General features: G+C 42.3%; 1 protein-coding gene across 7 annotated transcripts in view; it reads right to left on the bottom strand.

Moving 5' to 3' along the window:
- The window catches only part of LOC133339353 (interferon alpha-inducible protein 27-like protein 2B), a 64,851-nt gene that overhangs the window by 35,229 nt on the left and 17,096 nt on the right, over positions 1-12,526 (bottom strand). For 2 of the 7 annotated variants that reach the window (XM_061547478.1, XM_061547482.1), the window contains 3 exons: positions 7,571-7,606; positions 7,175-7,210; positions 1,312-1,347 (listed from right to left, as the gene is read on the bottom strand). In XM_061547478.1, coding sequence (XP_061403462.1) covers positions 1,312-1,347; positions 7,175-7,210; positions 7,571-7,606 — 108 coding nt within the window. The remainder of the gene's footprint in view (positions 1-1,311; positions 1,348-7,174; positions 7,211-7,570; positions 7,607-12,526) is intronic. The other 5 variants (XM_061547480.1, XM_061547484.1, XM_061547479.1 and 2 more) reach the window with 4 other exon arrangements.

Here is a 12,526-nt window from a genome sequence, read left to right as displayed (position 1 = left end):
AATTGTATTGTTGGATGAAACGTGCTTACGTATGATGACGTAAGCACGTATGATGACGTAAGCACGTTAGGGCATGCCCTCCCGGAAGCCATAGAGAATGCATTGCAGCGCCCCCGTTCGAAAAAAAACATCTTTGAATGTAAGTCTATGGGGCCACTCAGGGCGATTCTCAGCCGGAGTGAAATCGCCCCAAAAGAGGCGGTACTCCACAGAACGTGACATGACGCTGATTGGACTATATCCAGAGGCTGACAGTGACGGCTAGCGTGACTGTGGTTGAATGACATTGGTGGTGCGTCGCCCAATCGCCCTAATGAAGAAACCGCCCCTGCACTATACAGTACTACACACGACACTACACACTACTGCATCACCATCACACACCATCACCATTAAACAGCATAACCATCAAGCAGCGTCATCACAGAGTCACCACAGAAGCGATCACGTGGAATGGATAGGAGGAATACGGTTTTGAACGAGGATCGACCAGGGGAAAGAAAGAGAGGATCAGTTAGAGGGGAAGGAGAGGGACTGACTCAGAGAGAAACTAGGACAAAAGTTTCTAGGAAGGGAGCTCAAGGAGTATTAAAGGGGAGAGTACGAGGAGTGGGGACGTTTGGAGGAAATTACAAACTGAAGACAAAAGCACGAAGCGCTAGGGTCCCTTATTGTGGCTGTGACCCAATGAAGTGTCTCTCATTTCATCGTCGTCAGAGTCGTTACATATACACTACACTATACACTACTATACACTACTACATTACTATATACTACAACACACTACACTACTATATACTGCTCCACTACTATTTACTATATTACTACACAACTATATACTACTGCACTACAACTCTACTATATACTACACTGTACACTACTATAACACGCTACACTACTATACACTCCTACATTACTATATACTACAACACATTACACTACTATATACTACTCCACTACTATTTAATATACTACTACACTATAGTAGTAGGTTTTTACCCTTTTAAACTGGTACAAAACTGACACCTTTATTCAAGGCATCATGTTTGCAATAACCACAACACAAGTAGTCAAAAAAGCAAACAAAAAGCAGCAACTCTGATAATGATAATGATATGCACTGTCCTTGAAGTTGATTGGTCCACTACACTACTATACACTACCAGACTACAACACAACTATATACGACACTGTACACTACAATACACTACACTATACACTACACCATCACACACCATCACCATCGCACAGCGTCATCGCAGCATCACCACAAAAGCGATCACGTGGAGGCGGGGTGACGTCAAAGTTTACCTGGACAGAAATTCCACCAGTTGGTCGACTTCTTCTCTGTATGGAGGAGTTGCACAGACAGGTTAGTTCTACTTACTCACACATATATATATACACTACTAGGGGAAATTACCCGGCGTTGCCCGAGCAAAAAAGACAGACACACACATCGACTTAAATTTCGATTTAAAGCTTTCGTGACTGCAGGGATTCATCTTCTTGGTTCTTTCGGTAAAGTCACGTAGAAGGGAAGTAATAAAATAATAAAAATAAAACATAATAAAACAATTCTCACGACGTTTCGGCCACAACGCAAGCAGCCGTCCTCAGGTGAAAACCAGGTCCGTCTGTCGCCTCGACGGACCTGGTTTTCACCTGAGGACGGCTGCTTGCGTTGTGGCCGAAACGTCGTAAGAATTGTTTTATTATGTTTTATTTTTATTATTTTATTACTTCCCTTCTACGTGACTTTACCGAAAGAACCAAGAAGACACATCGACTTACACACACTTACGGACATTGACCCACACACACAAACACATCAACTTACACACACTTACAGACATTGACCCACACACACAAACAATCAACTTACACACACTTACAGACATTGACCCACACACACAAACAAATCGACTTACACACACTTACAGACATTGACCCACACACACAAACACATCTACTTACACACACTTACAGACATTGACCCACACACACAAACACATCAACTTACACACACTTACAGACATTGACCCACACACACAAACAAATCGACTTACACACACTTACAGACATTGACCCACACACACAAACACATCTACTTACACACACTTACAGACATTGACCCACACACACAAACAAATCGACTTACACACACTTACAGACATTGACCCACACACACAAACACATCTACTTACACACACTTACAGACATTGACCCACACACACAAACACATCAACTTACACACACTTACAGACATTGACCCACACACACAAACATATCGACTTACACACGCACATATCGACTCACTCACACAGACATTGACTTTAGATACACACACATGGAGTTACACACATATCGACGTACACACATACAGCGACTCACACACACAAATGGACTTACAAACACACGTGGACACACACACACACATCGACACAGACACGCACATCGACTCACATGGACTTAGACACACACATAAATATTAGAAAATGTACTAACAAAATTTGAAATAATTAGTTGTCTACACACACAGACCATGCACACACATTGACTAACACACACATCAAATGGCACACACATATCAACTCACACGCACACATGGACTTAGACACGCATTATTACGTAAAAAGTGTAATAACCTAACAGTTAAATATTAGTTGTGTACACACACACACACGCACCACGCACACACATTCACTAACACACACACATCGACTGACACACAGATATATCAACTCATGTACACACACATCGACTCACACACACACACACGGACGTAGACACACACACACATGGTGGCAGACACGCACATGGACTCACACGCACACAAGGACTTAGACACAATAAAAAAGATATTAATAGTGACCAAGTAAATTTCGATTTAAAGCTTTCGTGACTGCAGGGATTCATCTTCTTGGTTTTTTCGGTAAAGTCACGTAGAAGGGAAGTAATAAAATAATAAAAATAAAATATAAAATAATTCTCACGACGTTTCGGCTACAACGCAAGCAGCCGTCTTCAGGTGAAGAATGAGAAGAAGGAGTGACTAAGTAAATTTAGATATATTAGTTGTCAGCACACAAAAAATATTAATCTAATATTTGCAAGGAGATATATAAAAAAATAGGTTTCTATCAACGTGAGGTGACACAATAATAAAAATATTAATAATGAGCACGTTAATAAAAAAAATATTAGTTGTGAGCACACGTACAAATATATTTGAATATTTCGAAGATGATTATTTAAATAACAGGTTTCTATGTGCGTGAGTTTAGCGAATGAAGTAAGGAATTCATCTTCTTGGTTCTTATTATTTTATTATTTCCCTTCTACGTGACTTTACCGAAAGAACCAAGAAGATGAATCCCTGCAGTCACGAAAGCTTTAAATCGAGAAGTAAGGAATATAAATATTATTTTGCTGCACAGAAACATAATTTATGTAACATTTACAAGGTGAGTATTTAAACATGGTTTCTGTCAACGTGAGTTGACACAATAATTAATATATTAATAATGGCCAAGTTAAATCATAAATATTAGTTGTGAGCACACAAAAACTAAAATTTGAACATTTCCAAGGTGATTATTAAAGTAACAGGTTTCTATGTACGTGAGTTTAGCGAAAGAATCAAGGAAGATCAATATAAGTTGTCTGCACACAAACATTACTAATGTAATATTTGCAAGGTGATTACTGTATTAAAAAAGAGGTTTCTATCAACGTGAGTTGACACGATAATAAGTGTATTAATAATGACCAAGTTAATAAAAAAATATTAGTTGTGAGCACACAAACAAAAATATTTGAATATGTGCAAGGTGATTATGAAAATAATAGTTTTCTATGTACGTGAGTTTAGAGAAAGAAGCAAGGAATATAAATATTAGTTGTCAGCACACAAACATTATTGATGTAATATTTCCAAGGTGATTATTGAACAAGGAGGTTGCTATATTCTTGGTTATTTCGGTAAACTCACGTAGAAGGGAAATAATAAAATAATATAAATATGAAACAATAAAAATTCTCACGACGTTTCGACTGCAACGCAAGCAATCATCATCAGGTGTGAAATCCACAGCAAGAAAATTTTAAAAACATTTTTTTAAAAAAAGTTCTAATTTTCTTGCTGTGGATTTCACACCTGATGATGATTGCTTGTGTTGCAGTCGAAACGTCGTGAGAATTTTTATTGTTTCATATTTATATTATTTTATTATTTCCCTTCTACGTGAGTTTACGGAAATAACCAAGAATATGAATCCCTGTAGTCACGAAAGCTTTAAATCAAGGGAAGTTGCTATCAAGGTGAGTTGACACATCTATATAAAAGTCAAAAATTGTGGCGGGGTTTGTGGGGTTGTGGCTCTCCAACGGTGGGGTTTATGTAACCAAAAAAAATAACCCGTAAAAACTAAGTTTTTCACTATAAATCCTTTATATGAGTGGCATCGGTTTTATTTTATTATTAATTTCTGTTTTTCTTGAGTAAGAGTTTCATTTTTATCACATTGGTATTTTAAATTAAATATAAGGAAAGTCGTATATAAGGATTATAAGGTTTTCATTTTTTGTATGATTGTTTATATTGTACATTTTTGTTTTTTTCTTGAATAATTTTCTGTGTTTAAGAAAAATATATGATTGTGTTAGTGAAAAATTTTTTTTCTCCTAAAAAGTGGAAAATTTTGGAAAAAAAATTTCACGACAATAAATTGTCACGCACAACGAGTCTGTGTGCAAAATGTCAGCTCGATTGGGTCACGGGAAGTGGGTTAAAAAACGACCGAAAGATTTGCACGGTCGTAAGCGCGCAAGCAAGCAAGCAAGTGAACTTAATATAAAGGATTTTAAAAAATTAACCCGTAAAAACAAAGTTTTTCACTATAAATCCTTTATATGCGTGGCGGCTAGAGTCCTCTCGTCCTCTGGCTTGAGATGGCTGCCACCTGTGGGTCAGATAATTGCCTGCCACCATTAAGCAATTGGTAATTAAATATAAAAATAAATCCTAAAAGTGTAAAATTTTGGAAAAAAAATTCACGAAAATAAATTGTCACGCACAACGAGTCTGTGTGCAAAATGTCAGCTCGATTGGATCACGGGGAAGTGGGTTAAAAAACGACCGAAAGATTTGCACGGTCGTAAGCAAGCAAGCAAGTGAACTTAATATAAAGGATTTAAAAAGGGGAGAGCACGAGGAGTGGGGACGTTCGGAGGAAATTACAAACTGAAGACAAAAGCACGAAGCGCTAGGGTCCCTTATTGTGGCTGTGTCCCAAGAAAGTGTCTCTCATCACATCGTCGTCAGAGTCGTTACTACTTTAGTGACATAGGACGTCACTTCTGTGTCGGCCCGTACGAGGGCTGGGGGCCCCAAGGGGGTGGCCTGGGGGGTCACGTGGTGGAGGGACCCAGACCTCCCGTGAGGTGGGGGAAGGGAGGCGTCGCCTGTGCAGGGAGGCGTGGCCTGGGAAGGGGGCATGGCCTGTGAAGGGGGCGTGGCCTGTGAAGGGGGCGTGGCCTGGGAAGGGGGCGTGGCCTGGGAAGGGAGGCGTGGCCTGGGAAGGGGGCGTGGCCTGGGAAGGGGGCATGGCCTGTGCAGGGGGGCGTGGCCTGGGAAGGGGGCGTGGCCTGGGAAGGGGGCGTGGCCTGTGAAGGGAGGCGTGGCCTGGGAAGGGGGCGTGGCCTGGGAAGGGGGCGTGGCCTGGGAAGGAGGCGTGGCCTGGGAAGGGGGCGTGGCCTGGGAAGGGGGCGTGGCCTGGGAAGGAGGCGTGGCCTGGGAAGGAGGCGTGGCCTGGGAAGGAGGCGTGGCCTGGGAAGGAGGCGTGGCCTGGGAAGGAGGCGTGGCCTGGGAAGGGGGCGTGGCCTGGGAAGGGGGCGTGGCCTGTGCAGGGGGCGTGGCCTGTGCAGGGGGCGTGGCCTGGGAAGGGGGCGTGGCCTGGAAGGGGGCGTGGCCTGTGAAGGGGGCGTGGCCTGGGAAGGGGGCGTGGCCTGTGAAGGGGGCGTGGCCTGGGAAGGGGGCGTGGCCTGTGAAGGGGGCGTGGCCTGGGAAGGGGGCGTGGCCTGTGAAGGGAGGCGTGGCCTGTGAAGGGAGGCGTGGCCTGGGAAGGGAGGCGTGGCCTGGGAAGGGAGGCGTGGCCTGGGAAGGGAGGCGTGGCCTGGGAAGGGGGCGTGGCCTGTGCAGGGAGGCGTGGCCTGTGCAGGGAGGCGTGGCCTGTGCAGGGAGGCGTGGCCTGGGAAGGGGGCGTGGCCTGGGAAGGGGGCGTGGCCTGTGCAGGGAGGCGTGGCCTGGGAAGGGGGCGTGGCCTGGGAAGGGAGACGTGGCCTGGGAAGGGGGCGTGGCCTTGCAGGGAGGCGTGGCCTGGGAAAGGGGCGTGGCCTGGGAAGGGGGCGTGGCCTGGGAAGGGGGCGTGGCCTTGCAGGGAGGCGTGGCCTGGGAAGGGGGCGTGGCCTGTGAAGGGGGCGTAGGCCTGGGAAGGGGGCGTGGCCTTGCAGGGAGGCGTGGCCTGTGAAGGGGGCGTGGCCTGGGCAGGGGGGCGTGGCCTGTGCAGGGTATATAAGCGGGGTGTGAACGCTGAGCGAGGCTGTTGAACTCCGAAGTGAAGACGACATCATTGGTCCTCAAGTCCCGGGTCGTCGTTCTGGACCAGGCAGCCCGTCGCCTGCCTGGTCCACTCTGTGTCGTGTTCCCAGAGTGTTAGCGAGTTGAGGAAGGTGGTCACCACCTCATGTACGGTGTTATATTACTTACCGTTTAATAAATAGTGTTGCCTCCAAGCTGTGTGTGTGCACCTAATACTGAACCCATTACACAAATACACTACACTATACTATTATAACACACTACACTACTATTTACTCCTACATTACGATGTACTACAACACATTAGTATATAGTAGTGTACTACTATATACTACTCCACTACTATTTACTATACTACTACACTACTATACACTACCACACTACAACACACCTATATACGACACTGTACACTACAATACACTACACTATACACTCCACAACTATATACTACACTGTACACTACAATACACTACACTATACACTACACCATCACACACCATCACCATCACACAGCGTCATCGCAGCATCACCACACAAGCGATCACGTGGAGGCGGGGTGACGTCAAAGTTTACCTGGACAGAAATTCCACCAGTTGGTCGACTTCTTCTCTGTGTGGGGGAGTTGCACAGAGAGTTTAATTCTACATACTCACATACACAGATATACACAGTATCTTATATATAAAAGGCATTTTTTGTTTGTCTGTCTGTCTGCGTAAGCACGCTTGCGAAGGATTTGGCTCGTAAACCATGAGGTTTACGTAAAAAGATTAGCCGGGTACCACGTCGTAAGCCTCGTGCTTGGCATAGGCTACATTATTCCAAACTACACTACTATATACTACACTATACACTACTACACACTACTGCATCACCATCACACACCATCCCCATTAGAGAGCATCACCATCAAGCAGCATCATCGCAGCGTCACCACACAAGTGATCACGTGGAGACGTCATCATTTACCTGCGCCGAAAATCCACCAGTTGGTCGACTTCTTCTCTGTATGGAGGAGTTGCACAGACAGGTTAGTTCTACTTACTCACACATATATATATACACTACTAGTGGGAATTACCCGGCGTTGCCCGAGCGAAAAAGACAGACACACACATCGACTTACACACACTTACGGACGTTGACCCCACACACACAAACATATCGACTTACACACACTTACGGACATTGACCCACACACACAAACACATCTACTTACACACACTTACAGACATTGACCCACACACACAAACATATCGACTTACACACACTTACAGACATTGACCCACACACACAAACACATCAACTTACACACACTTACAGACATTGACCCACACACACAAACATATCGACTTACACACACACATATGGACTCACTCACACAGACATTACTTTAGATACACACACATGGAGTTACACACACATGTCGACGTACACACATACAGCGACTCGCACACACAAATAGACTTACAAACACACATGGACTCACACACACATCGACTCACACACACATCGATGCAGACACACACATCGACTCACATGGACTTAGACACACACATAAATATTAGAAAATGTACTAACAAAATTTGAAATAATTAATTGTCTACACACACAGACCATGCACACACATTGACTAACACACACACACACATCAAATGGCACACACATCAACTCACACGCACACTAATGGATTCACACGCACACATGGACTTAGACACGCATTATTACGTAAAAAGTGTAATAACCTAACAGTTAAATATTAGTTTAACACGTAGGCTTTCGCGACCAATGTTATTCATAATCAACGATTTTTGGGTTTAGATCGCGTTTATTTATAAATGTGTCGTAACCCTCCACCACCCGACACGGCCAATCAGTAAAAAATGTGTCACGTTGACAAAGACAAATAGTTCACTGCTTTAGCCCACCGGTGTGTTGAAGCAACAACATTCACAATTTGAGTACGACGTTTCGCTGGTAATTACAACCAGCATCATCGGGCAATTCGCCAGAATGGTGAGGCTCTCCTGTGTCTCCCGTTCTTATATAGAGCAGCAGCAGGATGACGTCATCATTAACTCATTAACTCATCAGGTGCAAAGATTCAAGGGGGGAGTGATTGTAATTATATACTAGATTAGTAATCAGGCTATTGTTACGATGCGAGTTGTAGATTAGTAATCATTTGGAATGTGTTTTATTGTGATTATGCTACATTAGTAATCTGTTAGTGGTTGTTTCCCTTATATTATTAGCGTATTATTAAATAAGATACATTACAATTACTTATAAGGGAAACAACCACTAACAGATTACTAATGTAGCATAATCACAATAAAACACATTCCAAATGATTACTAATCTACAACTCGCATCGTAACAATAGCCTGATTACTAATCTAGTATATAATTACAATCACTCCCCCCTTGAATCTTTGCACCTGATGAGTTAATGAGTTAATGATGACGTCATCCTGCTGCTGCTCTATATAAGAACGGGAGACACAGGAGAGCCTCACCATTCTGGCGAATTGCCCGATGATGCTGGTTGTAATTACCAGCGAAACGTCGTACTCAAATTGTGAATGTTGTTGCTTCAACACACCGGTGGGCTAAAGCAGTGAACTATTTGTCTTTGTCAACGTGACACATTTTTTACTGATTGGCCGTGTCGGGTGGTGGAGGGTTATGACACATTTATAAATAAACGCGATCTAAACCCAAAAATCGTTGATTATGAGTTAAATATTAGTTGTGTACACACACACACGCACCACGCACACACATTCACTAACACACACACACACATCGACTGACACACAGATATGTAGGACCTGAAATACACGCGCCACGCGCTCTGTGGGTCTGTTGCTAGGCAGACAAGCAAGTGGACAGTGGGGGTATTTGAGGACGAGGTTGTTGTTGCTGAGGCGTGAGAGGAGACACGTTAAGTGGCATAACAGGTGTTAAGGGCAACCGGGGACACAGGCCGGTGATTGGTTAAGAGGGTGAGTGATTAACGAGTGGCGCCGCTCTGGCGGCAATAACAAAGTCACGTGAGGCTGGGGGCCTGGGGGCCGAGGGGTAATCGGGGGGTGAGATAATTAATAAGGACTAATTGGGGTGGATATAAAAGGCACAGCAACGGGGAGCTTTTGTGGAAGTCTTGGTCGGAGTCTTGGTGAAAGCTGGAGCGATGGGGAGCTGGAGTGATGGTGCCCGGAATAGCGGAGAGCAGGAGTAAGAGAATACGATAACGGTAGCAGTGGGGAGAGAGATAGGTCAAGCACGGTAGCAGCGGATAGAGGAGACAGAGTGAGTGGTAGCAGTGGTAGCACAGTGCATCAGAGAAGATACGGAGCAGGGTAGCAGCGGAGCGACGGACCCTGGGAGAGCTGGAGAGAGAACGGAGGGACATAGAGCGCGTTGATGGCGGATGGCGTGGCGGAGCGAAAGGGTGGCCACGGAGGGGTGATGAGGAGAAGGTGTGGACCTTGAGCAAATTAACGGGACGAGAAAGACAATCCGAGTACGAGTCCTACAGATATATCAACTCATGTACACACACATCGACTCGCACACACATTGACTGATACACACACACAGGGACGTAGTCACACACACATGGTGACAGACACGCACATGGACCCACACGCACACAAGGACTTAGACACAATAAAAAATATATTAATAGTGACCAAGTAAATTTAGATATATTATTTGTCAGCAAAAAAAATATTAATCTAATATTTGCAAGGAGATATATACAAAAAATAGGTTTCTATCAACGTGAGGTGACACAATAATAAATATATTAATAATGAGCACGTTAATAAAAAAAATATTAGTTGTGAGCACACGTACAAATATATTTGAATATTTCGAAGATGATTATTTAAATAACAGGTTTCTATGTGCGTGAGTTTAGCGAATGAAGTAAGGAATTAATCTTCTTGGTTCTTATTATTTTATTATTTCCCTTCTACGTGACTTTACCGAAAGAACCAAGAAGATGAATCCCTGCAGTCACGAAAGCTTTAAATCGAGAAGTAAGGAATATAAATATTATTTTGCTGCACAGAAACATAATTTATGTAATATTTACAAGGTGAGTATTTAAACATATGGTTTCTGTCAACGTGAGTTGACACAATAATTAATATATTAATAATGGCCAAGTTAAATCATAAATATTAGTTGTGAGCACACAAAAACTAAAATTTGAACATTTCCAAGGTGATTATTAAAGTAACAGGTTTCTATGTACGTGAGTTTAGCGAAAGAATCAAGGAAGATCAATATTAGTTGTCTGCACACAAACATTACTAATGTAATATTTGCAAGGTGATTACTGTATTAAAAAAGAGGTTTCTATCAACGTGAGTTGACACGATAATAAGTGTATTAATAATGACCAAGTTAATTAAAAAATATTAGTTGTGAGCACACAAACAAAAATATTTGAATATGTGCAAGGTGATTATGAAAATAACAGTTTTCTATGTACGTGAGTTTAGAGAAAGAAGCAAGGAATATAAATATTAGTTGTCAGCACACAAACATTATTGATGTAATATTTCCAAGGTGATTATTGAACAAGGAGGTTGCTATATTCTTGGTTATTTCGGTAAACTCACGTAGAAGGGAAATAATAAAATAATATAAATATGAAACAATAAAAATTCTCACGACGTTTCGACTGCAACACAAGCAATCATCATCAGGTGTGAAATCCACAGCAAGAAAATTAGAAATGTTTTAAATTTAATTTTTGAAATTTTCTTGCTGTGGATTTCACACCTGATGATGATTGCTTGTGTTGCAGTCGAAACGTCGTGAGAATTTTTATTGTTTCATATTTTTATTATTTTATTATTTCCCTTCTACGTGAGTTTACCGAAATAACCAAGAATATGAATCCCGGTAGTCACGAAAGCTTTAAATCAAAGGAAGTTGCTATCAAGGATGAGTTGACACATCTATATAAAAGTCAAAAATTGTGGCGGGGTTTGTGGGTTTGTGGCTCTCCAACGGTGGAGTTTATGTAACCAAAAAAATTAACCCGTAAAAACTAAGTTTTTCACTATAAATCCTTTATATGAGTGGCATCGGTTTTATTTTATTATTCATTTCTGTTTTTCTTGAGTAAGAGTTTCATTTCTATCACATTGGTATTTTAAATTAAATATTAGGAAAGTCGTATATAAGGATTATAAGGTTTTCAGTTTTTGTATGATTGTTTATATTGTACATTTTTGTTTTTTTCTTGAATAATTTTCTGTGTTTAAGAAAAATATATGATTGTGTTAGTGAAATTTTTTTTTTCCTAAAAAGTGGAAAATTTTGGAAAAAAAATTTCACGACAATAAATTGTCACGCACAACGAGTCTGTGTGCAAAATGTCAGCTCGATTGGGTCACGGGAAGTGGGTTAAAAAACGACCGAAAGATTTGCACGGTCGTAAGCGTGCAAGCAAGCAAGCAAGCGAACTTAATATAAAGGATTTAAAAAAATTAACCCGTAAAAACAAAGTTTTTCACTATAAATCCTTTATATGCGTGGCGGCTAGAGTCCTCTCGTCCTCTGGCTTGAGATGGCTGCCACCTATGGGTCAGATGATTATCTGCCACCATTAAGCAATTGGTAATTAAATATTTTAAAAAAATTCCCTAAAAAGTGTAAAATTTTTGAAATTTTTTTTTAACGAAAATTCATTGTCACACACAACGAGTCTGTGTGCAAAATGTCAGCTCGATTGGATCACGGGAAGTGGGTTAAAAAACGACCGAAAGATTTGCACGGTCGTAAGCAAGCAAGCAAGTGAACTTAATATAAAGGATTTAAAAATAGCCAGGCACCACGCCGTAAGCCCCGCGGTGAGCAAGCGCTATTCCTTTTTCACATCGTCTGACCTCTGTGATTGCG

Source organism: Lethenteron reissneri, unplaced genomic scaffold (genome assembly GCF_015708825.2).
Source record: "Lethenteron reissneri isolate LAM-NWPU_2019-01 unplaced genomic scaffold, ASM1570882v1 scaffold_1846, whole genome shotgun sequence".
NCBI classification, from domain to species: domain Eukaryota; kingdom Metazoa; phylum Chordata; class Hyperoartia; order Petromyzontiformes; family Petromyzontidae; genus Lethenteron; species Lethenteron reissneri.
Note: the sequence above shows the minus strand (reverse complement) of the source record. Positions and strands in the feature narration are given on the sequence as shown.